The sequence below is a fragment of the Coenobita brevimanus genome, chromosome 12, assembly GCF_032717465.1.
Source record: "Coenobita brevimanus isolate Jiangsu-jjx chromosome 12, ASM3271746v2, whole genome shotgun sequence".
Taxonomy (NCBI): domain Eukaryota; kingdom Metazoa; phylum Arthropoda; class Malacostraca; order Decapoda; family Coenobitidae; genus Coenobita; species Coenobita brevimanus.
Genome location: NC_136965.1, coordinates 4,705,900 through 4,732,755, shown reverse-complemented (window position 1 = coordinate 4,732,755; position 26,856 = coordinate 4,705,900). Strand labels below are relative to the sequence as shown.

At 40.2% G+C, this 26,856-nt stretch overlaps 1 protein-coding gene across 1 annotated transcript in view; it reads right to left on the bottom strand.

Annotated features, from left to right (window-relative positions):
• spg (dedicator of cytokinesis spg) overlaps positions 1-26,856 on the bottom strand; it is a 66,530-nt gene that overhangs the window by 30,742 nt on the left and 8,932 nt on the right. The window contains exons 6-20 of the mRNA XM_080283034.1: positions 25,106-25,190; positions 24,149-24,187; positions 23,753-23,901; positions 22,885-22,966; positions 22,227-22,403; positions 21,821-21,938; positions 13,767-13,899; positions 10,316-10,430; positions 9,819-9,978; positions 8,636-8,908; positions 6,959-7,149; positions 6,081-6,181; positions 4,708-4,951; positions 3,620-3,806; positions 1,397-1,542 (exon numbers count right to left, since the gene is read on the bottom strand). Of these exons, the coding sequence (XP_080139160.1) occupies positions 1,397-1,542; positions 3,620-3,806; positions 4,708-4,951; positions 6,081-6,181; positions 6,959-7,149; positions 8,636-8,908; positions 9,819-9,978; positions 10,316-10,430; positions 13,767-13,899; positions 21,821-21,938; positions 22,227-22,403; positions 22,885-22,966; positions 23,753-23,901; positions 24,149-24,187; positions 25,106-25,190 (2,200 nt within the window). The remainder of the gene's footprint in view (positions 1-1,396; positions 1,543-3,619; positions 3,807-4,707; positions 4,952-6,080; positions 6,182-6,958; positions 7,150-8,635; positions 8,909-9,818; positions 9,979-10,315; positions 10,431-13,766; positions 13,900-21,820; positions 21,939-22,226; positions 22,404-22,884; positions 22,967-23,752; positions 23,902-24,148; positions 24,188-25,105; positions 25,191-26,856) is intronic.

Below are 26,856 nucleotides of genomic sequence, written 5' to 3'. Positions count from 1 at the left end.
TGTCACTTTTATCAGAATGGCTTGGGCCCCAAATACTCCGTTATACTAAGGTCTTAATGTATTTTCATCAACGAATATCATATGCCATGCTGACTTAAGCATAATCCCAACTAAAAGAGTTCCAACCTATGGAGGTTTTACTGTATGTATTTAAATACTTATTTACAGTGTATTCATTCATTCATTCATTATCCAGTCCTGTGGTGCCCCATGAGGAGTGCAGGAGCTCGGGACTATGCAAGTTGGTCCTGGCATTTAACTCTTTCATGCAAGGACTCCAATGGAGTCATTAAATACCATCCTGTACAAAGCACCATGATGCACATCATGTCAAACAAAGGAGAACACAAGTTTCCCGCCGGTGTGTCATATTTTGGTATTCTTTTTTACCCGATTCGTGTCATGGTGCGCTTTACAGGTTGTTAAACAATCTAACGACTCAAACCACCTGCACCTGAGAGGGTTAAGATGATAGTGACCAGTCTCATTCATCCCTGAGTGGAATTACATAAGCAATAAACCCCAACCACCCCTTGGATATAAACCTGCCCAAGCTCAATCCGACTGCAGCGCTTTAATTATCCACTAAACCACCAGGTACCATAATTTGGTTATATGGTTACCACCAAGCGTAGTAAATGGTTTCACAGTGTACAGGAAACCATTTGGCTTGTCACTCAGTGTAGAGCCACCTACAGACAAAAGGAAGAGCAAAGGGTGAAGGAAAAAAAAACAGAAGTGTGAGTGTAAAGTCACCCGTAGGCAGAAAGAAGAGGAAAGAATGAAGGAAAGAAAGACAGAAGAAGAAGGAAGGAAGAGAGGAAAGGGAAGACACCCAACGCAGCACTACAACGAGTGAAAGGATGGTGAGCGTCCCAACATACCACACAAAAATAAAATAAAATAAAGCTTCTTTAATGGTACTACAACCCCAATCCTCCAAGCTTTCTGGCATATTTCATTCCCAAATTTCATTCCAGGGCTACACTAAATTTAATCACTTCTGCATATTCTGCCATCCCATTCCTCAACCTCTTCACTGCATTTTTCACTTATGCCACTGTCCCATTCTTGGATACCACATTCCTTTCTGTGTCCCACCAAAACCAATAATGTTTACCAGTACTACTGTTCCACTGTCATTATGCCCATTCATCGGCCGTATCATCATTTCAATCTGATGATGTATTTACTCTTTTCTTGCTACCATCCAACAAAATTACTGTATTTAGCTAAGACCAGTCCACTTGTAGTGAAAAGGCTAATGAAGACTATGTTCAACTTTTCTCCAAAGCTGATTAAACATGTCTGGTGGCAACAATAACATAGTCATCAGATTGGAGTGATTATAACATGCATATTACATTAAAATACCCTGAAATGCTTGATATCATACCTTGTTGTGAGGGTGCTTTTTTGTATGCTTGTGAGTAAGAATGATGATATCTGATAGCAGCTCTCCACATAGCACCAGCTCCAGCCGGCTGTCCAGATGCTGACGTAGATGGGTACATATTGTCTCCAGTAACAAAGCTCTACCCTCTGTGGAAAACAGAGAGGACTGTATTATTACCTCGGGGTAGGAACGTGCAGACAAGCTCCAATTTTTTGTGAATACTGTACTTGTGAAGGATGTGTTCATGATGAGAAAGTCTGACCTTTCTGTACTGTTGCTGCCTACCCTCTGTTATGTGGGATGCTGGCTAATTATATAAGATTGCAAGTACTCTTATAAGGGAACAAAGAAATTAGGGAATTACTTAAATCCTTCTGTGTTCAATTTCAATAACAGGACGATGGTAATAAAACAGCTTAATTTTGCTGCTGTGAAATATGCAAATAGAAGAAATAACTGTATACCTATATATGGTAAAAGTATTCATTGTAAAAGTGTTAGCTTAATGAGTACCGTGAACCGGGGTGACTTCGTACGATTTTGAAGGTTATTTCATCCTGACACAATTTATTTTGGCCAAAATACTGATGTTAAGTATTACACACGTACGTGAGCCAATAACCTGTAAGTATCTAACAGCCAGATAATCTCAGTACCTCCATCTAGACGTAGTAAAATATTTTATAGGTGTCCGAGGTCACCCCGGACTGGGGAGACTTCGGACTGCCTTGGGGTGACCCTGGACACTCATTAGAAATGCACTGAAATGGGCCCCTAGTAGCTCAGCTGAATGTTTGGACAGTTCTGGGGGGTCTTCGGACACTGCGCGACTTTTAAAAAAATTGCTGAAAAAAATACAAAAAAATACAGAAAAATTACAAGTAAATAGTAGTGATATATAGCAAAAATAGATGAAAAAATAAATTTTCCATTGACTTACAACCCCAGTTTAGTTGATTATACATATACATTATAGGGAGTACATTCTCACGCTATGCGCAGGTTAAAGGCACGATTGTGACTGACTGACCGGACGGTTTAAAGCGTGCCGGCTATTTAAATGCCTAATTAAAGGGAACTTGGAATGGAGGAACAGAAGATAGGGAAGGAAAGAGCTAAAGAGTGAAGGAGCTTGGGAAGGAATGAGAGAAGGAGCTTGGGAAGGAGAAACAGGAGTTAGGAATGAGGAACAAGAGGAGGGAGTGGAGACGAACTATAAGGATATCATACCGGTACCGTACCATATGGTAACTTAAATAATATGTGTTCTCACATCATATTTCTTAGCAGCAAAAACAAAGATAAGCATGCAGACTGTGTACATTGTACAAAATATGTTTTATTACATATAAAAAAAGCAAATTAGATATGCTGTCTGACCTCAACCCTTTAAATATCCATTGTCCGAAGTTACCCCTTTAAATCCCAAAAATGCGTACACATTCACTCATGTCATGTTTACATACATTTAAAATGCAGATTTTAACCCTTTCTCTGTTCCAATCTTCAAGTTAGACGTTAAAGTAAACCTCTAAATGTGTATAAGCGTGCGGTTTGTTATGATTCGTTCACACCAGACCAAGTTTTCCCGTATTCATTTTTTCACCAAAAAATAGCATTGTCTTTTTTACAATATATTCACCAGTGGAACATAATATTTTAAAAAGATAATTATACATAACATTTTACAAAACCTATGCAACATTATCCCTTTTAAATATATACGATATCTTTCTTCGTTTAGCAGCTGCGTAGCATTTAATCTTTTTATGCAAATTTCGTCCGAAACCACCCCGTGTCCGAATTCACCCCGGCTCACGGTATTTATTTCAGTTCCTCCAATTGTTCAAATGAAAGAAAAATACCCATATACGGAAAAGCTATTTGTTCAGAAGATAAAACAGCTTTGGCCCAACTTATGGAGGGTCCAAGTCAAGTCAAAACTGCTCTACTTTCTGAGTAAACACCTTATTAAGCACAACTTACACATAGCATTCAATAATTCTTTGGTCACTGAGTCTTGATTTCACAATGCCATGAAGTGCTCAAATGAACAAAATTATGGGAATTGTACCCTCTTAACCATCTATCATGTGGCAGCATTAGGGTCACATGGAGTGGACACTGGAAGTGGTATATTTGTAGGGAGTGACGTGTACGAGGCAGTGTATGGTATAATAGTATAAACCAATAATGATAAAAAAACAACTGGACAACACTCACCATCATCATCAAATATTGAAGAGTTAACTGCATTTTTCATAGCCTTGAGCTTGGCTCTGGTTAAGTTCCTGGTGCTTTCCACTGGTGTGGCATTGAAGAGGTTACTAAGGTGGTTGGCCACTTCCCTTGCACTCAGTACACGGCACAGCTGGTCACAGGTTCCCTGCAAGTGCTCCAACAACCTTACCTGTATATAACCAATTAAAATTACCACCACTTCATATATATATATATATATATATATATATATATATATATATATATATATATACAGTATATCCATCCATCCGTCATCCAATCCAACGTCGCACCATAAGGAGCGTAGGAGCCCAGGGCTAGGCAAGTAGGTCCTGACGTTTAAGATGAGGGTGACCAGCCTCACTCATCCCTGAGTGGTATTACTTGAGCAATAAACCCCAACCATCCCTTGGATATAAACCTACTCTGGCTCAATCAGACTGGAGTGCCTTAATTAACCACTAAACCACCAGGCGCCTTAAAATGGCTATATGGTTACCACCCAGCATAGTAAATGGCTTCCTGGTGTACAGGAAACCATTTGGCTTGTCGCTTAGAGTCACTCATAGGCAGAAAGAATAGGAAAGAATGAAAGAGAGAAAGACTGAAGAGGGAGTGTAAAGTCACTCGTAGGCAGAAGGAAGAGGAAAGAATGAGGGAAAGAAAGACAGAAATGGAAGGAAGGAAGAAAGAGAGGAAACAGAAGACACCAAAAGCAGCACTACACCGAGTGAGTGAATGGTGGGTGCCCCCACCTAATGTTACAGAATGCCCTTAACCCTTGAACTACTATCATGTAAGCTTCAGTTTCTTCTTGTTATTTTCAGACAAATTTATTTAAAAAAAAAAAAAATCTCTGGTTCTGAAGGAATTAACAATGACTATGCACAACCCAGTTAGAAAGTCTCTCCTGAACTAAACAAAAATGTTTAGCGGTAGAACAAATATAATGTAAAAGTCTGTCACTGGACTGATGGAGTTAACTACGGTATTTTCTATGCAAAAATGTTGGCAGCAGCATTCACAACAGGAGGACAGACATTATATTGCAATTAAAACAGTGAGAGTACCTGTGATGTTTCAATGTTCTCTAGGTGGTTCATCAACATGTGAGCAAATGATTCAAAGAGTGCATCCACATCCAGTCTAAATGAGTCTTCATTCTGTCCACCCGTTGCCCTTGCAAACAACAGCCTTGACTGGATGATAAACTTGAAGATGTACTCAAGGGAACAAAAGCTTCTTAAAATAGGTTCCTGTTTCTCTGTCAGAGGGCAGTGGTCAGACATATGCTTCACACAACTTATGAGGCCTCTGTAATGTAAGACAGTGGCTAATTAACAAATACAATACACTCTTACATAATTAACAAACATAATATCAAAATCCATTAACACTATAAATAATGGGAGAAAAATATACAAAAAGAATCTCATGCACTATACATAATTTTTTTGCATAAAAACACATAACCTAACTTATGTACTTATGACTATCAACTTACAATTGTTGAAGATGGTAGGTTTAAGGCTATAACCCTCTACAGGTGAGCCCTAGGAATGTACAGACATTGCTATAACTCTGCCAAGTACCACCTCATGGCCTTGCATGATCAGAGGTAGTGTACTTACAATTATGAACTGACAATACTTGAAGGGTACACAATTAAAATATATATATATATATATATAAATTAATATAGGAAAATCTCACATGCTCAACAGCCGGCACAATTCCATTAAGGATTTGAAAGGGGAAACCACGTGATTATTTAAACGGCAACTGCAAGAAAACTCGTACAAAACAACTCTTATCTTATATCAATTTATTATCATCATTCTCAACTTTTCTCCACATTCGCATGGGACAGGCAGACTTAGAGCAACGCTATCTGATCTCTTGGGGATATTTATCAGGCAACAAAGAAGGCCACTGGTACAATCTCCCTCCCTACTGTTTCACAGGATGTACAAGATTGATTGTGACACAAATGTTAGGCAGTGAGATCACCAAATCTCTAGTTTAAATTAAAGAAGATGCTGGGGGCTATTCTCCCAAGAGTTTCCATTCTAGTAACTTTCTATGAAGCTAGATGTAAACTGTGCTTAGTATTTGTTCTCGTTTGTCCTCCTGGGTAAGCCTGAATAGGTGATAGGCACTCACTGACCCTTAGAAGACCAAGGTCACGAATTATCCCCTCATACTCGATAAAAATAATCCATATATTAGCTGCTATAACAAGTGGGACCACATATCATAAGCTCAAAATATAAACTATACTCCAGTGTATTCAAAGTATAGACTTCTAAGGACAAGGATGAATCACAACACACAGAAATATACAATCCTTTCCCATACTTTCCATTTTAAAACATTTCAATAATCAAACATCATAACTGTATCTGTTCTCATGTATTAACTATACAAAATATGCACTCCTTACTTGTACACTAAAGCAGCAGCAAAGTGTCCAGTGATATAAGCATCCATAACTGGCTTGAAATGCTCAAATTTGCTGTCCTCTAGAAGGCTAAAGATGAAAACCTACAAAAAGAAATGCTAACATTAAATGGGTAATTACAAAATATCACACACAATATTATATTCATAAAATAATCTACTCATTTATCATCACCATCACTATTATTAACACTTAATTTCTATCTCCTGTGATAACAGACTTCAAACATAATTATATGAGCTGCTTTCTAGTACAATATTAAAAACCTTCGAGTACAATTCCATCATCATCATCATCATCACCATCATGACCTCTTTTTCCCTGTCTAGGGTAGAGTGAGGTAGGGTCCCGAATGCAAGGAATGAGAAAGCATAATAGAGGGAGAATATCAAAAGTGTGGCCGGTGAAATGGGCCATACAATAATTCATTTCAGTATACTGTAAAGACACTGCCTTCCCTTTAGATCTGGTGGTCAAACAGTTCCAAAAGTAGTCTATTATCCTAGAGAATGTGAAAGTGATCCAAGGCTGAATCAAGGAACAGTCTGATGTTCTGAATTTTATTAAAGCAGGCTTTGTTGGTCTTCCACAGGACCCACCAGCACGTAACCTTTAAAATGAAACAGTCCTAACATGTATGCAATATAGAGAATGGATATCAGCACCCATTTAGGGACATCAAGATGTGTGAAACATGTGAGGACTACTGGTCTTCAGGGAACAGACTATCAAGCCTACACCTAGAGGTCAACACACACACACACACACACACACACACACACACACACACACACACACACACAAAGAACAATTACACACACACACACACACACACACACAAAGAACAATTAAGATCTTACCAATGCCTGGAAGACGTGACCTGAATACTGAGTGGAGTTTCCATCATTAGTAGAGAACATGGCAAACAGAGCATCTAAAACATCCTGTAGGAACTTGACTGTCTCAGCTCCATCAACTCGAGTTAATCTTGATAAAGTTTCACCAATGCCATCTGGGGCTGAACGCCACCTCAGCAAGGACAAAAGATCAACTGAAAACAAAATAATTAAAATGTAGCAAATAAGTCATCATCTTAATTATCAATATTATCTTCCTCACTACTTTTTCATACCTTAGGATGGGGTCAGCAAAGGAGAAGGAAGCATTTAAAAAAAATAAATAATCATTCATTCATCATCCAATCCTACATTGCCCCATGAGGAGCGTAGGAGCCCGGGGCTAGGCAGTTGGTCCCAACATTTAAGATGAGAGTGACCAGCCTCACTCATCCCTGAGTGGCATTACATAAGCAATCAACCCCAACCACCCCTTGGATATAAACCTTCATCGGCTCAATCTGATTGGAGCGCAATAATTACCCACTAAACCAACAGGCGCCAAAATTTGGTTATATGGTTACCACCCGGCGTAGTAAATGGTTTCCTGGTGCACAGGAAACCATTTGGCTTGTCACTCAGTGTAGAGTCACCCACAGGTTGAAGGAAGTGGAAAGAATGAAGGAAAGAAAGGCAGAAGAGGGAGTGTAAAGTCACTCGTAGGCAGAAGGACAAGGAAAGAATGAAGGAAAGAAAGACAGAAGAGAATGGAAGGAAAGAAGGATGGAGATGATAATAATAATAATATTAATTTTTTAAAAATCAATTGTTCATCATCATACAGTCCCTTTCTATGCACCTAAGGATTGGGTAAGGTAGAATCTAGAAACAAGAAAGAGGAAAGCACAAAAGTGGGAAAACTTACAAACCCATGGCCAGTAAAATGGGCCAAACACTCATTCACACATCATTCAAGTTCCCTGGAATGATGGCTCCAACTCAGTATTCTTATCCCATCTTATCTCCCACTAATTAAAGGGGTGTAAAGGACCCTGCATTACAAAAGAGGAAACCATCTGAGCACGAGAATTGTCACAAGAGTACTCGGTGAAGTGGGTAATATCTTCACTCTTAATTCAGGTCATCTACAAGCTACATTATAATATGCTTTCACATCTATGAAGTACCCATGTTACAATTCACAAGCTCTAACTCTTGACTAAATATAACTTGATATCCTAATCTTTAAAGACAAGCTGAGGAAAAAGTACAGATTAATCATTCACTCAGATGTTGGCTTTCTTACGTAGTCTTTATTTGCTTGCTCCTTTCAGAGGATTTTATTCAGCTATGGGGAAACTTTTCATACAGGTGAAGTGAAATAATGCCTCTACCAATACCTAAATAATTACTCACTGCAACAAGTCTCGGTCGTATGCTACCAGTTCCATGCTCAGTTTCACTCATATTTCCTAAGTAAATTCCAAAAACACTTGTGTTTAAAGTTTTATTAATACCTATAAAGATGATCTGCTGGTTCTAATGTATGGCACCAAATGTATGTCAGAAGTGATATTTTGGACTGAAGCACCAACATAAGATGACGAATTAATGTATGTCATCATTTTGAGGGAGATAATTTGAAATATCTAAGCAACTGTTCATTATAATGCATATCAAAGAAATGCGCAAAGAACTCACCATTCTGAGTGAGTTTGGTGGAGCAGAGTAGAGTATCAACAATAATGCATTCCTTGGGTGACCGCTGAAAAGGTAAAGAGCATACAAAATCTATGGCCTGACAGGAGAGTGATGGCATGGCTAGATACTCTGAGGGATTTGCCAGGCGAGACCGCTCATCACACTTGTACACACACAATTCATGGGAGCCATCTCGAAGTGTTGTTCCACCTTCATCCTCCATCAGCCGGATAAACGAAAATCCAAACAGCTTCTTCTCATTCTTCTCACGTGCTGAAATATTTCATAAATTGAAAAAATATACTGATATACAAAGGGTGAGAACAATAATGTGGAGCACAAGTAATAAACTACAATACTGTATACCAAAAGGCATTTGAAATACTTCAGACGATATGCTTAGTCTGACAAAAAATATTGACATTATTTATTACATACAACTATATTACTGAATTACATGGTATAATCTGTGACTTTTATTACTGGTATTTGTACTCTGAATAAAAAGAAAAAGGGGTTTCCATAAACATTTTTCTCTCACAGTGAGGATGAGAAAAAACACTCAAGTTATGGCACCATAAACATTTAAAAACTAAAACCACAAACAAATACTTTATGCAGGAAAACACATCTCAGGTCAGCTACACACTGAGGCACAAAATGTCTGCATACTCCACGTATGACAAAGAAAGTAGAATGCTCCCCTCCCACCCCATATGGTTTCTACTTTCCCTAGGCATTCTTTTTGGCTTCATTAGGCCTGCTAATTCCCAAGCAGTATATGAAGCTCTTACTATGAGCAAAACCTCAGGAATTGTTTGTGCTCTCTGCCATATGGTGAAGGTACTACAGATCAATACTGTATTTCTAGCATTAACACACCAACCTTCCATACTGATTATAAGCTAGGCAGTCTCACTCAAGACTAGTGTGATACTATCCAGCGAGAATGTTTTATGAAATGAGGGGAGGTTTTGTGCACGATCAATAAAGAGTGCTTTAACAAAATAAAAAAAAATTCTAACTGTCCCCTGCCCAAGCCTTGGATCAAATGCATGTGTGTTTTTTAACAACAGACAAGTTTCCTCACCACCTGACCACTGCAAGCTGTCATGATGCCACTTTTTAAGGAAGTCAAGATTACCACAATAAAGGGGGGTACAAATCCAAATAATGTACTAACTTGAGCAATGCCTATACTCCAGCCTGAGGTGGGCCCCTGAGAACTGGTCGATGGGTATGGCCACCTTCAGACGTTCATTCCAGCGTGGGGAGTTGTTGTGATACATGATCATTGATGCATACTCTGCCACTCCATCGTGCCCCATCCCACCATATATACACTACAAGAAACAGAAGTTAGGTGGTACTGGTCTCCGAGGCCACATTGATCCCTTCAATCAGAGGATGGCTTTTAATTTATTCTACCTGATATTATATGATTTTTTTGGCTGAGGAGAAAGCCCACTAACTGAATGGGTTAGAAATATTCTCAACTGACCCGTAAGTTCTTTTTTTTTTTTTTTTTTTGAAAGCTGACTACCGCCAAACAATTTTATTCAGTTTGAAAGAGAACTCTGACTGAAGGAGGTTAATAATAATACAGTATATGCCAAAAATGATAAAATTTGGCAGACAACAGAACTCTGTTTGGTGAATTGTAAATAATTTGCTTCTTACCTCCAATGGGTTACCTTCTGCATCTAGAGCCAACACAGTCACTTCAATGTTCTTACCAACTGACTTGCCACCTCTCTCAAATTCTCCACTGTTTAATGTTAGGTACAAGTCATTTCTGTTGGGGGGTGATACAGGCAGTATTAGGACACAGAGGTAATACATGCAATAACCTAACTATCTATCTATCTATTGCCAGACGCCTCAATCCCGTTTGGGGTGGCCACAAACAAATCGCCTCCAAGTCGCCCTGTCCCCCGCCATTTCACTCCCCTGCTCCCAACTCACACCCCCCTCTCTCATATACCTTTCCACCCCATCCCTCCATCTCATCCTCGGCCTCCCCCTCCCTCTTCCCCCCTCCACCTCACTCACATACACTCTCTTCGTCAGTCTTTCACCCTCCATCCTCTCCACATGGCCAAACCACCTCAGTGTGTTCCTCATAACGCTTCCTATCACATCCACATCAACACCACAACGCTCCTTTATATCCTCATTCGTCAGCCTGTCTCTCCACGTGACTCCACAGGCTCCTCTTAAATAACTCATTTCCACTGCTCTCACTCTTGACTTGTGTCCTTCCAACAATGTCCAAGCTTCACTTCCGTACGTTAGAGTTGGTATCACAATACTGTCATGTAGTAACTTTTTCACTTCCATGCTCACTTCCCTGTTTCTTATCACTGCTTTCAAAGAACCAGCAACCTTTCTTCCCTGCTGTACCCTTTCAAGCACTTCACCCTCCAAACCTCCATCCTTACTCATCACACTACCCAAGTACTTAAACGTACTCACATTTTCCAATTCCTCACCATCCAACCTCGCCGTACATTCACTGACTTCACCTCTCTCAAAGACCATCACTTTACTCTTCCCTACATTCCATTTCTTACACACTCTCTCAAACTCATCCACCAACCCTTGCAGCTCCCCTTCGTCTTCACTCAACAACACAGTATCATCTGCAAACAACAGTACAGGGAGTTTCCAAACACTATCCTCTCTCACCAGGGCCACTCCAACATCCACTACCCTACCTTGTACCTCTTTTATTACCCCATCCATGTACAGATTGAACAACCATGGAGACATGACACATCCCTGTTTCAAACCAACTTTCAAAGAGAAAAATTCACTTAGTTCACCATCCACACGCACTGCAGCCTTCGCACCATCGTATATACTCTTCACAGCATTCAACAACTTCCCATCTACTCCATATATTCTTAACACTTTCCACAATCCTTGTCTATACACCCTGTCATATGCTTTCTCCAAATCCATGAAAGCCGCATACAACTTCTTTCCCTTCTCTAGAAACTTTTCCACTACAGATCTAAGAATGAATATCTGATCTACACAACCTCTTCCCTTCCTAAAGCCTACCTGTTCTTCTCCAACTAATTTCTCTGTTCTTTCTCTAACTCTGTCTATAAGTATCCTACCATACACTTTTCCTATTATACTAAGAAGACAAATGCCCCTATGATTACCACACACTTCTTTTTCCCCTTTTCCTTTGTACAAGGGAATAATTATACCTGACTTCCAATCCTCCGGGACTCTACCTTCCTCCCAGGCCAATCTGCACATCTTCCACATCCATTCTACTACTATCTCTCCCCCATGCTTCAGCATTTCACCACACACTCCATCAATTCCTGGGGCTTTCCCCGATTTAACTTTCTTCATTGCTTCCACAACTTCTATCCTACTGATTTCTTCCTGTCTTCTCACCTCCCTCCTTCTCCCAGCCATTCCCCAGCCACTTATACTCGCATTACTTCCATCCTCTACGTTCAACAATTCCTTAAAGTGTTCTCTCCATCTGCTCATTTTTTCTCCCTTCTCCACTAGCAATCTACCATTTTTATCTTTCACTCCCCTGCTAATTTCACTTCCACCCTGTCTTACTCTTTTCACCTCTCTCCAGAACATTTTCTTACAGTCCCTCCACTTTACACTCAAATTTCTTCCAAATTCCTCATCCACTCTCTTCTTACTCTCTCTTACTAATCTTTTCACCTCTCTCTTTCTTTCCACATATAACTCTCTCTTCCACCTCTCAACTTCTTCCACGCCCCTATTTCTCATCCATTCATTGTATGCTTTCTTCTTTTGTGCCACAGCCTGTTTCACCTCTTCAGTCCACCACGCTGTTCCTTGCACCCCCCTCCGTCTTCTCTTCCTTCCACACACCACATCACATGCTGCACATATTTCTTCTGTAAATATCTTACACACACCTTCCACGTCTCCCATCTGCTCCAATTCATATTTGCCCAATCGTTCCTCCACTTCTCTCTTATACTCTGCCTTTTTCTCATCCTCTTGTAACCTTTCCACTCTCCTTGCAACTACTCCTTCCTCTCGTCTTTCCCTTCTTCTATTCCTCCATCTTACTTGCATTCTAATTCTGGCCACCACCAAGTAGTGGTCAGAAAGTCCACTCCCCCAACCTCTATACACTCTTGCATCCTTTACACATCTTCGCATCCTTTCATCCACACACACATAATCAATCATTGCCTTCCCCCAACCTCTATACACTCTTGCATCCTTTACACATCTTCGCATCCTTTCATCCACACACACATAATCAATCATTGCCTTCCTTTCATTCAGTTCACCACCCACCCTTCTCATCACTCGCCATGTATACCTGTGGATCATTTTATGCCTGAAGAGGGTACAGGCCATCACCAACCCCCTCCCAGCACAAATGTCCACTAACGCACTCCCATTCTCATCTATCTCAGCAGGCACACCCCACTCACCAACTACTCCATCCACCTTCACATTCCCAACTTTACCATTCATATCACCAATCAAAAACACCCTCTCGTTCCTTCCAAACTTTTCCATGCACACTTCTACATTTGTCCAGAACTCTTCTCTCACTCTTCTAGCACGATCTTGCGTTGGTGCATACACACACACAATCGCCCACATTTGTATTCCAACTTTCAACTTTACCCACACAATCGCCCACATTTGTATTCCAACTTTCAACTTTACCCACACAATCCTTGACCCAACTGATCCATACTGTCTTATGCTCCTCTTCCATCTTTTACTCACAACTATACATACTCCTTCCTTTGCCCTCTCATTCTCACCGACTGCAATAACCATTCTGTTCAATATTTCAAGATAGCATTATGCACACATTCTAACAACGTTTTGCTTGCTATAAACTTAATGACAAACCAATGGCTGAATAATAATGGCAACTACTAGAACTTCTTCCACAATGACATTAGAAGAATTCTGAACCAAGCTGTTGCTTTATTATACACACATAAGTATTAATAGTTAATGATGAAGTGTCCAGCCAGTTAAAAGATATAAATGGAGTGTATATATATATATATACATATAAAGATTTTTATGCTATAAGTCCTGAAATTAAATGAATGAATGCACTTCAACCTACGGCCAACCTACCTACCTTACATCTCCTGGCATTATGACATCAGAGAAACCAAGCTTTTTAGTAGCACAAACATTCTTGAGCAATAGGGGATTTTCTTTGGTGGCTTGTTCCAACTCCCCATGTATCACCTTCACACTCCCTTCCAAACCTGTCGCAAAGAAGATCATCATCACCAGAATTATCATCATCATCCTGCCCCTTTTCCTACCTAAGGATGGGATGAGGTAGAATCCAGATAAAAGGAGAGTATAAAGGTGGGAGAATTAGCAATATCATGTCCAGCAAAACAGGCCAAGCACTCATTCACTCATAATTTATGGCTCTAGAATCCTGGCTCCATCTCACATGCCAAACCATCTGCACTTCTTTTTTTTTTTAAGATACACTTCAGATACAATTTTCATATAGTTATTCTGTCAACTGTCTAGTTAATAAAGAGCTGCCAAATCCATGTCATGTGTTCCACCTTATAAAATCCATCAAAACCAATGCAATGCCCTTTCAAGTTTCTTATCACATCAATTTCCAACAAAAAGAAACATATCTTGATAACCCCTCCACAACAATGATGTTTTTTCAAATTTATTTCTAGGTTTCAATCAGCTTTAGAAGGGCATTTTGAGCTGGAGGTATTAAATAAGGCCTATACGAGGTGCTATCCAAACTTTTCTGGACTGGGATCACGAATGCCTAAATGGGTTGTAGTGACGCAAAGAGCCTCTATGTGGCAGCACTAATATGCATTATGAGTCAGTGCGGCATGCAGGGCAGAGGTAGGCAGATATGGGGATTAGTGATGTTCGTTTGTTTGCTGTCATGCATGTGTAATCAGGTGATTTTCGAGACGGATATAAAAAAGGAACAGCGAATTTGCATCAAAATTTGTGCGAATCTCAGGAAAAATGCAACAGAGGCCCTGGCAATGATTCAGCAAGTGTTTGGTGAGCAATCTCTTGGTTGGACACAGGTTGTTTTAGTGGCACGCACAGTTCAAGGAAGGCTGAACATCAGTTGACGACAACGACCACACAGAGAGGGCCTCAACCAGCACAACTCCTCAAAATGTAAAAATTCAGCAGCTTGTCCGTGAGGATCAACATCAGAGAATTTACAATGCTTGTGAGAGATGGGAACTGGTAATGGGACATGTCAGAGGATTCTCACTGAATAACTGGGCATGCACCGCATCACAGCCAAATTTGTCTCCAGGCTCCTGACAGGTGACCAAATACAGCAACGCGTCAATGTCTGCACTGAGCTTCTTGGACTCGTCTCAGAAAATGAAACCTTCTTGTCCAGGGTCATGACTGCCAATGAGAGCTGGCAACAATCATCCCAGTGGAAAAGTCCAACCTCACCAAGAACTAAAAAGATCAGACAGGTGAAAAGCAATGTCAGAGCATGATAATCGTTTTCTTTGACATCAAGGGGATTGTGCACAAAGAATTCGCCCCAGCTGGTAGAACTGTCAATTCCAATTTCTACTGTGATGTTCTGTGGCGACTGCGTGAAGATGTGAGAGGGTGACACTCTGACCTTTGGCGAGACAACAACTGGCTGATTCACCATGACAATGCCCCAGCTCACAGTGCACTCAACACCCTGCAGTTTTTGGCCGAGAACAACATGGCAATCGTCCCCCACCCTCCTTACTCGCCGGATTTAGTCCCCGGTGACTTCTTTCTGTTCCCGAAAATGATGATGAAGCTGAAAGGGCTTCATTATGATACCACTGAGGACATCAAGAAGGAATCACAGGCAGTGCTTGACACTCTCATCAAAATGGACTTCCAGGGAGCGTTCCAGCAATGGGAGAGGCACTGGGACCGGTGTATCAATGCGCAAGGGAACTACTTCAAGTGTGATGGTGGCCAATAGGAGCTATAGTGAGTTTTCACTCTTATATGGCATTAGTCTGGAAAATTTTGGATAGCACCTCGTACTAACCTTTTACACCAAGTGGTCCTCCCAAAGCTGAATAAAATCTTTCAAAGGTTGCTATTTTCCAACAATTTTATTTAGCTTATGACAGATCAACTTGGTGACTAGGCAATAGCAAGAACAGAATATAAAGGGCATTTTTGTACGGAAGAAGTTGGGGTAAGTTTCTTATGTTCACCTGCATACAGTGCAGCCTTTTTATACAAAGCCCCGTTAGGTGATAAATCGCTACAGTGATAATTAAGGTTATACCCTGTATCGGAACGTTAAAAATTAACTGCATTTTCACTACAATGATTCGACAGCCACCTCCGAGAATCTCGCGTGGATGCGGTGATGCATTTATCTATCTATCTATTGCCAGACGCCATAATCCCGTAAGGGGTGGTCATCTGACTTTGAGTTATTTGTTTTATGGGGAGGGGCACTAACCCTCAACCAACCCACTTGTTGACACGTAGGGAGCATGTATGGTCTGGTTTTATGGTTACCACCCAGCGTTGTAAATGGTTTCTTGGCTTACATGAAACCATTTGGCTTGTTACTCAATGTAAAGCCACCTGTAAGGGAAAGAAAAGCAATAAGAAGTGACAGGAAAGATGGGAGAAATAGGAAGGGAGGAAGGCAGGTACAGACAAAGAATGGTAAAGGCTAAGGAACAAGTAGGCAGCACTATATCAAGTGAGTGGATGATGGTCACCATCACCTACTACATGCAAACCAAAATAGCCACCCAGTGTTTACATTTGCTGTGATCGTTGCCTTTCATTTTAGTCTGTGCATGAAAGGCCACTGAAACACAGCAGTTATTGCCAGATAACAATGCAAATGCTAAACAAATAGTGTAGTGTAAAATACTAAGTGAAGTTATACTTTTTTGTGTGTGAAATACTGAAACTTGTGACTTGGAAATCGTGTCATCCCCATTTTGGGCCTCTACTCTTGCATGAAAGACCAGGGGAACACTATTGTTATCACCAAGTAACAGTGCAAGTGCTTAACAAATATTGCAGTGAGCAATATTATGAGCAGCAACAGTTTTTTGTGTGTGCTATACTGAAACTTGACTTGGAACTCATGTCAATGTTAAGTAACCATCATCCTCTTTTTGGGCCACTACTCTTGCATGAAAGACCACTGAAACACTTGTTATTGCCAAATAACTGTGCAAGTGCAAACAAATAGTGCAGCGTGCAATATTAAATGGAGTGATACAGGTGGGGGTGCTCACCATCCACTCACTTGATGTAGTGCTGCTCTTGGGTGTCTGCCCTTTCCACTCTTCTTTCTCTCTTTCCTTGCTTCTTCTTCTATCTTGCCTTCCTTCATTCTTTCCTCCTCCTTCTGCCTATGGGTGACTTTACACTGAGTGACAAGCCAACACCAGGAAACCTTATACTATGCTGGGTGGTAACCATATAACCAAATTATGGCACCTGGTGGTTTAGTGGGTAATTAAGACACTCCAATCAGATTAAGCCTGTGCAGGTTTATATCCAATGGGTGGCTGGGACTTTTTGCTCACGTAATGTCACTCAGGGATGAGTGAGGCTGATCACTCTCATCTTAAATGTCAGGATCAACTTGCCTAGCTCCGGGCTCCTACGCTACTCATGGGGCAACACAGGATTGGATGATGGATGTATGGATACTTTTTGTGCATGTGAAATACTAGATTAACTGGAGTCGATAAGTTGGATTTGGAGGATGGTATACGTTTATTGATATCTGGTCGACAGGACGGAATGCATTATCAGGGAGTAGGATTGTTGCTGGGTTGTAAGGCAAATAAGGCTTTATGTGAGTGGGATCCTGTAGATGAGCGATTGTTATACGCACGGTTTAAATCAAATCATGGCAACATCAGTCTGTTTGTGTGTTATGCACCTACTAATGATGCACTTGATGAAAGGAAAGACACATTTTATGAAAAGTTGCAAGAAGGAGTAGGAAGGGTACCTAAACATGATGTTTTGATCTGCATTGGAGACTTTAATGCAGTAATGGGCTGTTCAAATGAGGGATTTGAGGCATGTATGGGTAAGATGGGAGTTGGTAGTAGGATAAGTGAAAACGGAGTGAGGTTTGGAAGCTTCTGTCTAGCAAATGACTTAGTCATCGGGGGCACACTCTTTCAGCATTGCAATATACACAAGACAACTTGGGTGTCGCCGTGTGGAAAATATAAAAATCAGATTGATCACATCGCTATCAGTAGGAGGCATAGAAGTTCTCTGCTAGATGTTCATGTTAAACGGGGAGCGGATATTGGTAGTGACCATCAACTCAGCATTGCAAAAATAAGGTTTAAACTTAAAAATCAGAAGAAGGAAAAATCTGGTGCTGGTAGATACGCTATTGTTAAGCTTAGAAGGGAAGGAGACGAAAAGGAGGAATTCAGATTAGAATGCAGAAATAGGTTTTTGGTGTTGGAAACGTTGGAAGAGGGGGAGAGAAGTGTAGATGAGATGTGGGAGGATGTGAACAAAGTTTTGCATGAGACTGCTGAATGTACGATTGGAAGGAGACATAGATTCAGGAGAAAGAAATGGATATCAGAGGAAACGTGGGATATGATAAAAAAGAGAGGTGAGGCTAAATTGAAGAGTGAGATGCAATGCGTTGATGAACGAGAGATTGAATTAGCAAGAGCTGCGTACTGGAGTTTGAATTCAGAAGTAAGAAGGTTAGCTAGGAGAGATAAAAGAAGATGTGTGGATGAAAAGGTTGCAGAGACTGAAATCTTAATAAACAAAAATGATGGACAGAGTCAAAGAATAGCATATGAATCGATTAGAGAACTGAGTGGTAATGCAGGTAAACGCAAGGAAATACCAGTTAGAGACAGGGAAGGAAATTTATTGACCAAAGATGGAGATATTAAAAACAGATGGAAAGAGCATTTTGAGACAGTTCTTAATAGACCAATACCACCAGAAGAGGATATACCGTCTGCTCAGGAAGATTTAAATATAGAAACAGGAGAGTTGAGGCTTACAGAAGTGGAGAAAGCAGTAAAACAGTTAAAGAATAATAAGGCACCAGGGGAGGATGGTTTATTTCTGGAAATGTTTAAAGTGGAGGGGGATAGATTAATAATGATCTTGACCAAGCTATTCAATAAGATATGGGTGACGGGGTTACTACCATCAGTTTGGAAGAATGGTGTAATTGTTAAAGTTCCGGAGAAGGGAGACCTGAGTGAATGTGGTAATTGGAGGGGAATCTCTTTGTCACCAATAGCTTTGAAAGTTTTCAGTAGAGTGTTGTTAAATAGGTTGGAGCCGGTGGTTGAGGGTATTCTGAGGGATGAACAGGCTGGTTTTAGAAAGGGACGTGGTTGCAATGATCAGATCTTTATAGTTAGGCATTTGATGCAGCAAGTTAATGAAATGAGAGTACCGTTAAGTCTTTGTTTTGTTGATTTTGAAAAGGCTTTTGATAGTGTTTCGAGAGAGACTATGGGGAAGATCATGAGACATTATGGAATACCAGAGGAGTTTGTGAGGGTCATGATGAACATGCATGAGGACACATTTTGTAAAGTGATGGTTGATGGTTGTCTGAGTGATTCGTTTGAAGTCAAGTCCGGAGTAATTCAAGGTGGTGTTCTATCGCCTTTACTATTTATATTGGTCATTGATTACATTATGAAACGCGTTGGAACAGAAACCGGTGCAGGTATACTTTGGAGAGAGAACAGGAAACTTTTGGATTTAGATTATGCAGATGATATAGTTTTGATTTGTGATGGGCCAGAAGAGATGCAGAGAGTGTTGGACTGTTTGGTGGGTGAAGGTCGCAAGGTGGGTTTGGTTATTAATTGTGGAAAAACTGAAATAATCAATATGAATATGGAAAATGCGCAGGAATGTGTAATTGGAGGTATGGTTGTAAAGCAAGTTGATAGGTTTAAATATTTAGGTACTTATTTAGCCAAGGATGGTTCTTTGAACTTTGAATTCGAGGAAAGGTTAAAGAAAGCTAATCAGGCAATGGGAATGCTTAAAAATATTTGGAATAATAACAATTTCTCTGTGCACACAAAAATCAAACGTTATAAGGTAATGGTTAGGAGTATCTTAATTTATGGACATGAGTCTTGGTACAGCACAGTGACTATGGAAAATAAATTCTTGGTGTTTGAAAATAAAGCACTTAGAAGAATATTAGGAGTTAAGTGGTGGGAAAGGATACCAAATAGTAGAATTAGAGAAATAACGGGAGTGCAGCCGATCGATGAATATGTTAGATTCTCACGATGGAAGTGGCTAGGACATGTGTATAGGAGACAGGGAATAGTACGAGGTACACCAGGGTGGGTGGCACTTGGTAGGAGAGGTAGAGGAAGGCCAAAAGAGACGTGGGTGAGGACAATGAGACGGGAAGCTGGAGATGAGTGTTGGGGAGATCTTGAGGAGTTAGCACAAGATAGGATGTGGTGGTGTGAGTTCATCGAGGCCCTATGCATCCCCGAGGGTGCCACAGGAAATGATTGAATTGAAATTGAAATACTGAAGCTTGTGACCTGGAAACTGAGTCAAATTTATGTAACCATCATCCCCCTTTTAGGCCTCTACCCTGCTGACTGAGCCAAGATGCCCGCCCAGTGATTGTGATCGTTGCCTTTTGCTTTATTTTGTGTGTGAAAGGCCTCTGAAACACCATTTCTCTCGCCAAATAACAGCACAAGTACTTAATAAAGTGCAGTGTGTGTGTCATTAAGTAAAGTGATACCATATCTTTTTTGTGGAGTGGTTGTCCAGGCCCTCCAACTGTCCCCCATCCCGGGGCATGGGACCCTTGATGACTACTCGTACCGGTATAGGACAAAGTGTTGGCAGGTGGCAAAGGTTTTTCTTTAGGTCATTTTAGGCTTCGCGGTCGAGGTCACCCTCCCTAACCCCATTGAACCCATGTTATATCGACCTCATTATGCGATAAATCGCTATGCAATAACTCTTCACTTGACACAACCCTATTACATAACAAGGCTGCACTGTATTTCCACTAGCACATCTGATGAATGAACATTACAGGATCTATTATACAGAACTGCAAAAGATGAAACAGAAATCTGTATACAGGTATCTCAAAAACTTCATTAAACCTCTAAGTGGCCAGCAGCTTACACAAATTAAGTTCTAAAAAACCACGTTAGACTAGACTGTGTATGTACACATTTCCTGTCTGATCTTACCACTGGTTGAAAAGAAATAATATTCTTGGTTTCACTCCAAATCAAGATCTGCAGCTAGCTGTTCAAGTATTTTTTTTTTTTAAGCTGCATGAGTATAAGTGTCATAACAAACTGTTCCTTGCGCAGTTAATCAAAGTTTCAAACTAACTACTGTACCACCTTCAGTTCTTTACAGTGAACAACAGATCTTTGACTATCATCAGGAACTGTTTCTTGTGTAGTTGATCAAAGCTTTGGACTATGACCTTAAGTTTTTAACACTGGACAATAGATCTTCCATCAGTGTGAAACCCTGGATATGACTCCACTCCAGTCACTGACAGAGGCAGGAAGTAAGCAGAAACCATAGCTCATAAGGGTACACAAAACATAGTAAGCAATACATACTGCAGTAGGACCTTGAATTCAGAGATTATCATCAATCTGTTGGCACTTTCATGCTTTATGTTTTAATAATATGGCCTTGAGTCCCATCATACTTCATCATGCAACTCACTGAAGTCTATAAACAGTCCTCTTTATCAGGCAGGACTGTTTCTTAAAACAACTGACAAATCAGCTTTAAAGGTAAAAATAGTATTTACCAAGCTGACAAATCAGCTTTAAAGGCACAAATAATACTTACCAGGCTGACAAATCAGTTTTAAAGGTACAAATATTACCAGGCAATATTTCTTTAATAATGTAGACTTAATAGAAATCACACACACACACACACACACACACACACACACACACACACACACACACACACACACTCACACACATACACACACACACACACACACACACACACTCACACTCACACACATACACACACACACACACACACACACACACACACACACACAAAGGGCAAGTTATAATGAAGGCCTATTGTACAATTACTTTTCTCTTAAAATAATCAACTTCAAACACTTGTTCTTACCATAACTAGCATTATTGGACAATATTGAATACTTATTGGACTGCTTCTTGAGAATAAGTTCAGGCAACTGCCAAAAGTCTTTTTCATCTGATGAGAAGAGCTTTGCAGTCAGCTCCACCTGCAAAAGAGTGATTACAAGTCTTATTGTTAAGTGAGCTATACCTGTACAGTATGTACCACATTCACTTGGAACTGAAAAGAAATCTCACAACCCTTTTGGCCTAGATAATGTCTGAGTGTTGTCAGACTACAGAACTGATTGACTAGTAGCCAAGGAGGCTCATTCCTACTTTATGACCAAGACTCATCAAATTTTATGTAACCATAGATTAGTAATTAATTCAAGTTGTAGGAGAGGACCAGTTTGATCACATCAAAAATACCACAAAAATAAACAACAACCTACCTCTCCTTCACCACCCTGCAGCACAGATAATGATAACCTAAACAGGGCCACACCATATGGCCGTCTGTAGTTATGGGATGAGGATTTCTTAACTGACTCTGAGAACAGCATTCGGCCAACTCGTATTACATGGGCAACAATATACAAATCTGATGTCAGATCTCCACTTCCAAGATCCTGAAAGGGTAAAATTACCAAGTTATTTGCTAACACAGTTTGGCTACAAACACCCAAAATACTAGGGTATATTATCTTTTGAATTTCCTGTTAACAGTAGTTACTATACATAATTACAGTACTACAGAATAATAATGACACATATCCTCTTACTTGTAAATGTACTGTAAACACAGGTAAGTAATTTACAATAATTATTAGTGTCCCATAATAGGTAAAACTGCTGACAATACTATGCCAGCACAGTCGTGTCTTTTTTTCCTTCCTTCCCATAACCTTCTATTTGTGTTCTTCATTAGCACCTTCCACTGCCATACCCGGTAGGGAAGTGTCAATGAACTTCTTATCATGATAACACTTACAAAAGTGGCTATCAAGTTGTACTGTTCTTTATCAGTAAGAAGCATAAGAGATAAAAGAAGCATAAAAGATCTAAGTCAATTCAAGAAGCAAGTAAGACAGAACCTCAGAGAGAACTTACTGTAAATATAGTGCAGTTGGTTTGGACTTTCTCTACATAGTTGGAAAATCCTTCCTTTGAGAGCTTGACTAGAAATCTTTCACTGCAAATGAATAAATGATGTTAGAATCTTAAAGAAAAAAAAAAGTACATTAGCTGGTAATATCTACCAAAACACAGCAAAAATACCTGCCACTTTTAGCATGTAATTAATTATATTTATTAGTAACTTCCTGCTCCAATCGGATTGAGCCGGTGAAGGTTTATATCTGAGGGGTGGTTGGGGTTTATTGCTCATGTAATGCCACTCAGGGATGAGTGAGGCTGGTCACTCTCATCTTAAATGCCAGGACCAACTTTCCTAGCCCCGGGCTCCTACGTTTCTCATGGGGCAACGTACAATTGGATGATGGATGGATGGATAGTAACTTCCATGGTGCAATGCATTACAATTCTTTAGGTCACTGAATAAAACATGGATATGCACTATACTCCAATACTGCACTACTCTAAATAAAAAAATATATATATTCCTAAAAGTTTCCAAAGCTTTTACTGTTTCAGTTAAACTATGTGATGACATCTATTTCATGTATATTTATTTATCTATATAACCTACGGTACTGTCTGACACTCAATTCTCTTAACTTTTCTCTCATTTTTCAGTAAATCACCAGAGAAATGAATATCCTGTATACAGAATGGTGATGATGCAGTTTTTTTTGCCACACATTTTCCTCTGGAAGGCTAAAGCAATGCCCCTATTTGGATGACCCTTGTGCAGTATCAGACAACTGACCCCTCAGGCAATTGTATGTACTCAAACCCACTACACCATGGCAGCTATTATTAATGTTTATTATATCAGTATAAATCATCAATCCCTCACCTGATATACTTCCCCTTCCCTGCATCATACAAAGAAAAGAACAGTTCCACATCCTCCCCCAGATGGTAAGAGAAGTGTCCCATGCAGAAGAACAAATGATGACTGGGGACTTTTCTTCTCTCCTTCTTTTTTGCTAATGTCCCAAGGCCCTGAAAAAAACACACATGTACTCCAACAACTCAGCATAGTAAAGGAAAAACAGTAAAAGAATGAAGACCAATCCAGCTACCTTCTGTAAAGTGAGTGTGGTAGGATAAATCATCTTCAACACAGTATAAAAGCAAACCCTCTCGACTGTCAAAAATACACTCAACCTACCATCTTTTATCATACATTTTTACTTACAATATAGGGATGGCTAATGTTTAAATACATCATAAAGGTATACTGGATTACCTGGGAGTGTGCTTGTGATGCTTCTGCACTTTGGGCATGCTGAAAAACAAATTACCATGTACTGTATTAGTTTTATATATGCAGTACATAAACATTACAGGATATGGGTATTCTACTCACTGTGGCAACAATTGCAGACCAAGAAAAATTTTTTCAACACAAATCTACAGTAAACTTCTAGTCCCTTGCAAACACATACTGATAAACTATCACAAGTCCTCATATTATTGGTATCATACAACGTAGGACCTACTGGAACCTCTCATCTTCTGATCTGGTCCAACATTACTGAAATATGTCAGAAGTATCTGATGCTTCTCCACTGTTTTTAAACTTACAGGTTTAATTAATTACACTGATCTGCATGGATGATTCTACTAGAGAAGCTAAGCTATTTCATTCCCTCAATCAGATGATATATTTTCTATTTATTTCTGCTACACCCAGACAATCTTATTCATCTCTGAAGAGACTTCTTTAACTAGGGAAGAGAGATACAGCCTTGATTCATCCCTTCTGTATCAGGTGGTTCTCCTTTTGCTAAATAAAATAATCTGGTAAGAGGGTGCATAAAAAAAACAACATACCTGTACTGAACAGTTATCAACATAACAAAGCAACTTTAAAGGGTAATTTTTCTGCAAATTACCACAGACTATTTTTAGAAATAAAAAAAAAACTTATAGCAAGGGCTCTCTGTATATTAGCTGCTGTGGTTGTGGCCTCTGGCTCATCCTGATACAAACCCAGTGGACTGCAGGATGAAATTACCCTTCTCCTGCAGTCCACCATTCTCTTTTCATGGGATAGAGAAGGGGATGAGGGACATTCATATAACCTGGCAGCAGAGCCACCCAGTTATATCTGTGCAACCATGGAAAGGCATTCCTCTCTATTTGTATGATAGCAAAAAAATTAATTCTCTAAAAGTGAAAATAACTACGATAAAGAGCATACCACTTGATACAGCTCAACTACACTGACAGCATCAGGATCCACCATTTCTCCATCCACCCGAGGCACCAGATCCAGCCCAAGTTTCCTGAGTTAGGAATGTAAAAAATTGATTTGAACCAAATCATCTTCTTGTACTATGATGAACCCCTTCAATCTGGTGATGTACCATACTTCTTATTTCACTTTTCCTACATCTAATTATTATTTGTTTAACTCTGAAAACTTCTTTCATACTGAAGACGTTAATGAAGGCACCATCTAACTCCTGCAGTTCAAAAAGTATCTCTTAGGCTGAATAAAAATACCTTAAAGCAGTAAAAATAATAAACAGTACATCACTAGACTGAAGGGATTAAACATTGTCACAACATTGACACCATCATCATCATCATCAAGTTAACCTAATTTTTCCCTGTTTCACAACTGCAAGTATGATCCACAAATAGGAGGAGGACAACACAAAATGTAGTAAGTACAGTACCCTCACGTCCAACACGCGTTAGTCCAGCACGATTCGGGTCCAGCACGGAGAGCAATTAATTAGTATTATTTAATACGATTTAATTACTGCAACACGAGTGTGTTAGCATAACACGCACAGAGCTCCGAGAAGTGGGTGAAATCCGCAGAGTTCACTCTAGCACGATCACCCCCGGTCCAACACGGTCATACTGGACATTCCCATGATGATGATAGCCAATGAAAAACTTCTGATCAAGTAGCCTTCCCCGCCTGCTATCGCGACGTGATCGTGATGCCGCCCAATTAAAAACGCTTCTGGTGTCACGTGATGTTTTGTTTACATTTCTCCCGCCACAGAGCCACTCAGTCGCATAATTGCATTGGAAGGTGCTTTTTTCTTGCTGCATATTCTGCCCTTGTTACTGCATTTTACCCTGCTCACGATGCCTAGGAAGCCTTCTGAGAACCCCAAGAAGCGTCGGCACCTCCCTCAGGCCACCAAGCTAGAAAGCATCGAGAGGAAGAAGAAAGGGGAGAGGAAAGTTAATAAAAAACTTAAGACAAGATCCTGGCAGCCGAAGGCTATCACACGGCACTTCATACCAAGTTTGCCGAGGATACGATGGTAAATCGGAACGGTAACGTGGTAAAATTGCCGACGATACCACGGGCATTTGGAATTCATCTGGATGGATTCCTGCCGAGCATACGACGGAGAAAACAGTGTGACCAAAACCCAGGCGACTCGACAGAGAATGTATTGTACTACAGCATTGAACATTTAGCCTGACACTGAATACATATTAATATTTTGAATAAATATCAATCATTTTGAAACCCTTCTCATCGGCGTGCGTACCAGTTTATAAACAAAGTTGCTTCTCCTTATTCTCTACCGAGTCAGCGACAGCGATCACTTTCCACAGTCACGAGACAGGGCTCTGACAACAGTGTGAGAAGCATGCACTTTGCCGAGGATTACAGGGCTAGGACAGGCAGAAGCAGGACCTTCCATGGCTGTGGACGAAGATAGTGATTCTGAGTGTGATTTCGAAGGATTTATGAGGGAGGTTTGATTTCGAAGGATTTATGAGGGAGGTTGAGGAGGAGCAACAGCCATTACCCATTAATGACACCAGCAGCCATCCTCCGGGGACCCAGTAGGACTAACTACAGCCTTGGATACCACCTTCCATTCCCAGCAGGCCCACCAACACTATCCTAAAAGGTTAGTTATCATTCACAGCACAGTACCATTTATTATAATTACAATAGTACCAATATATGTA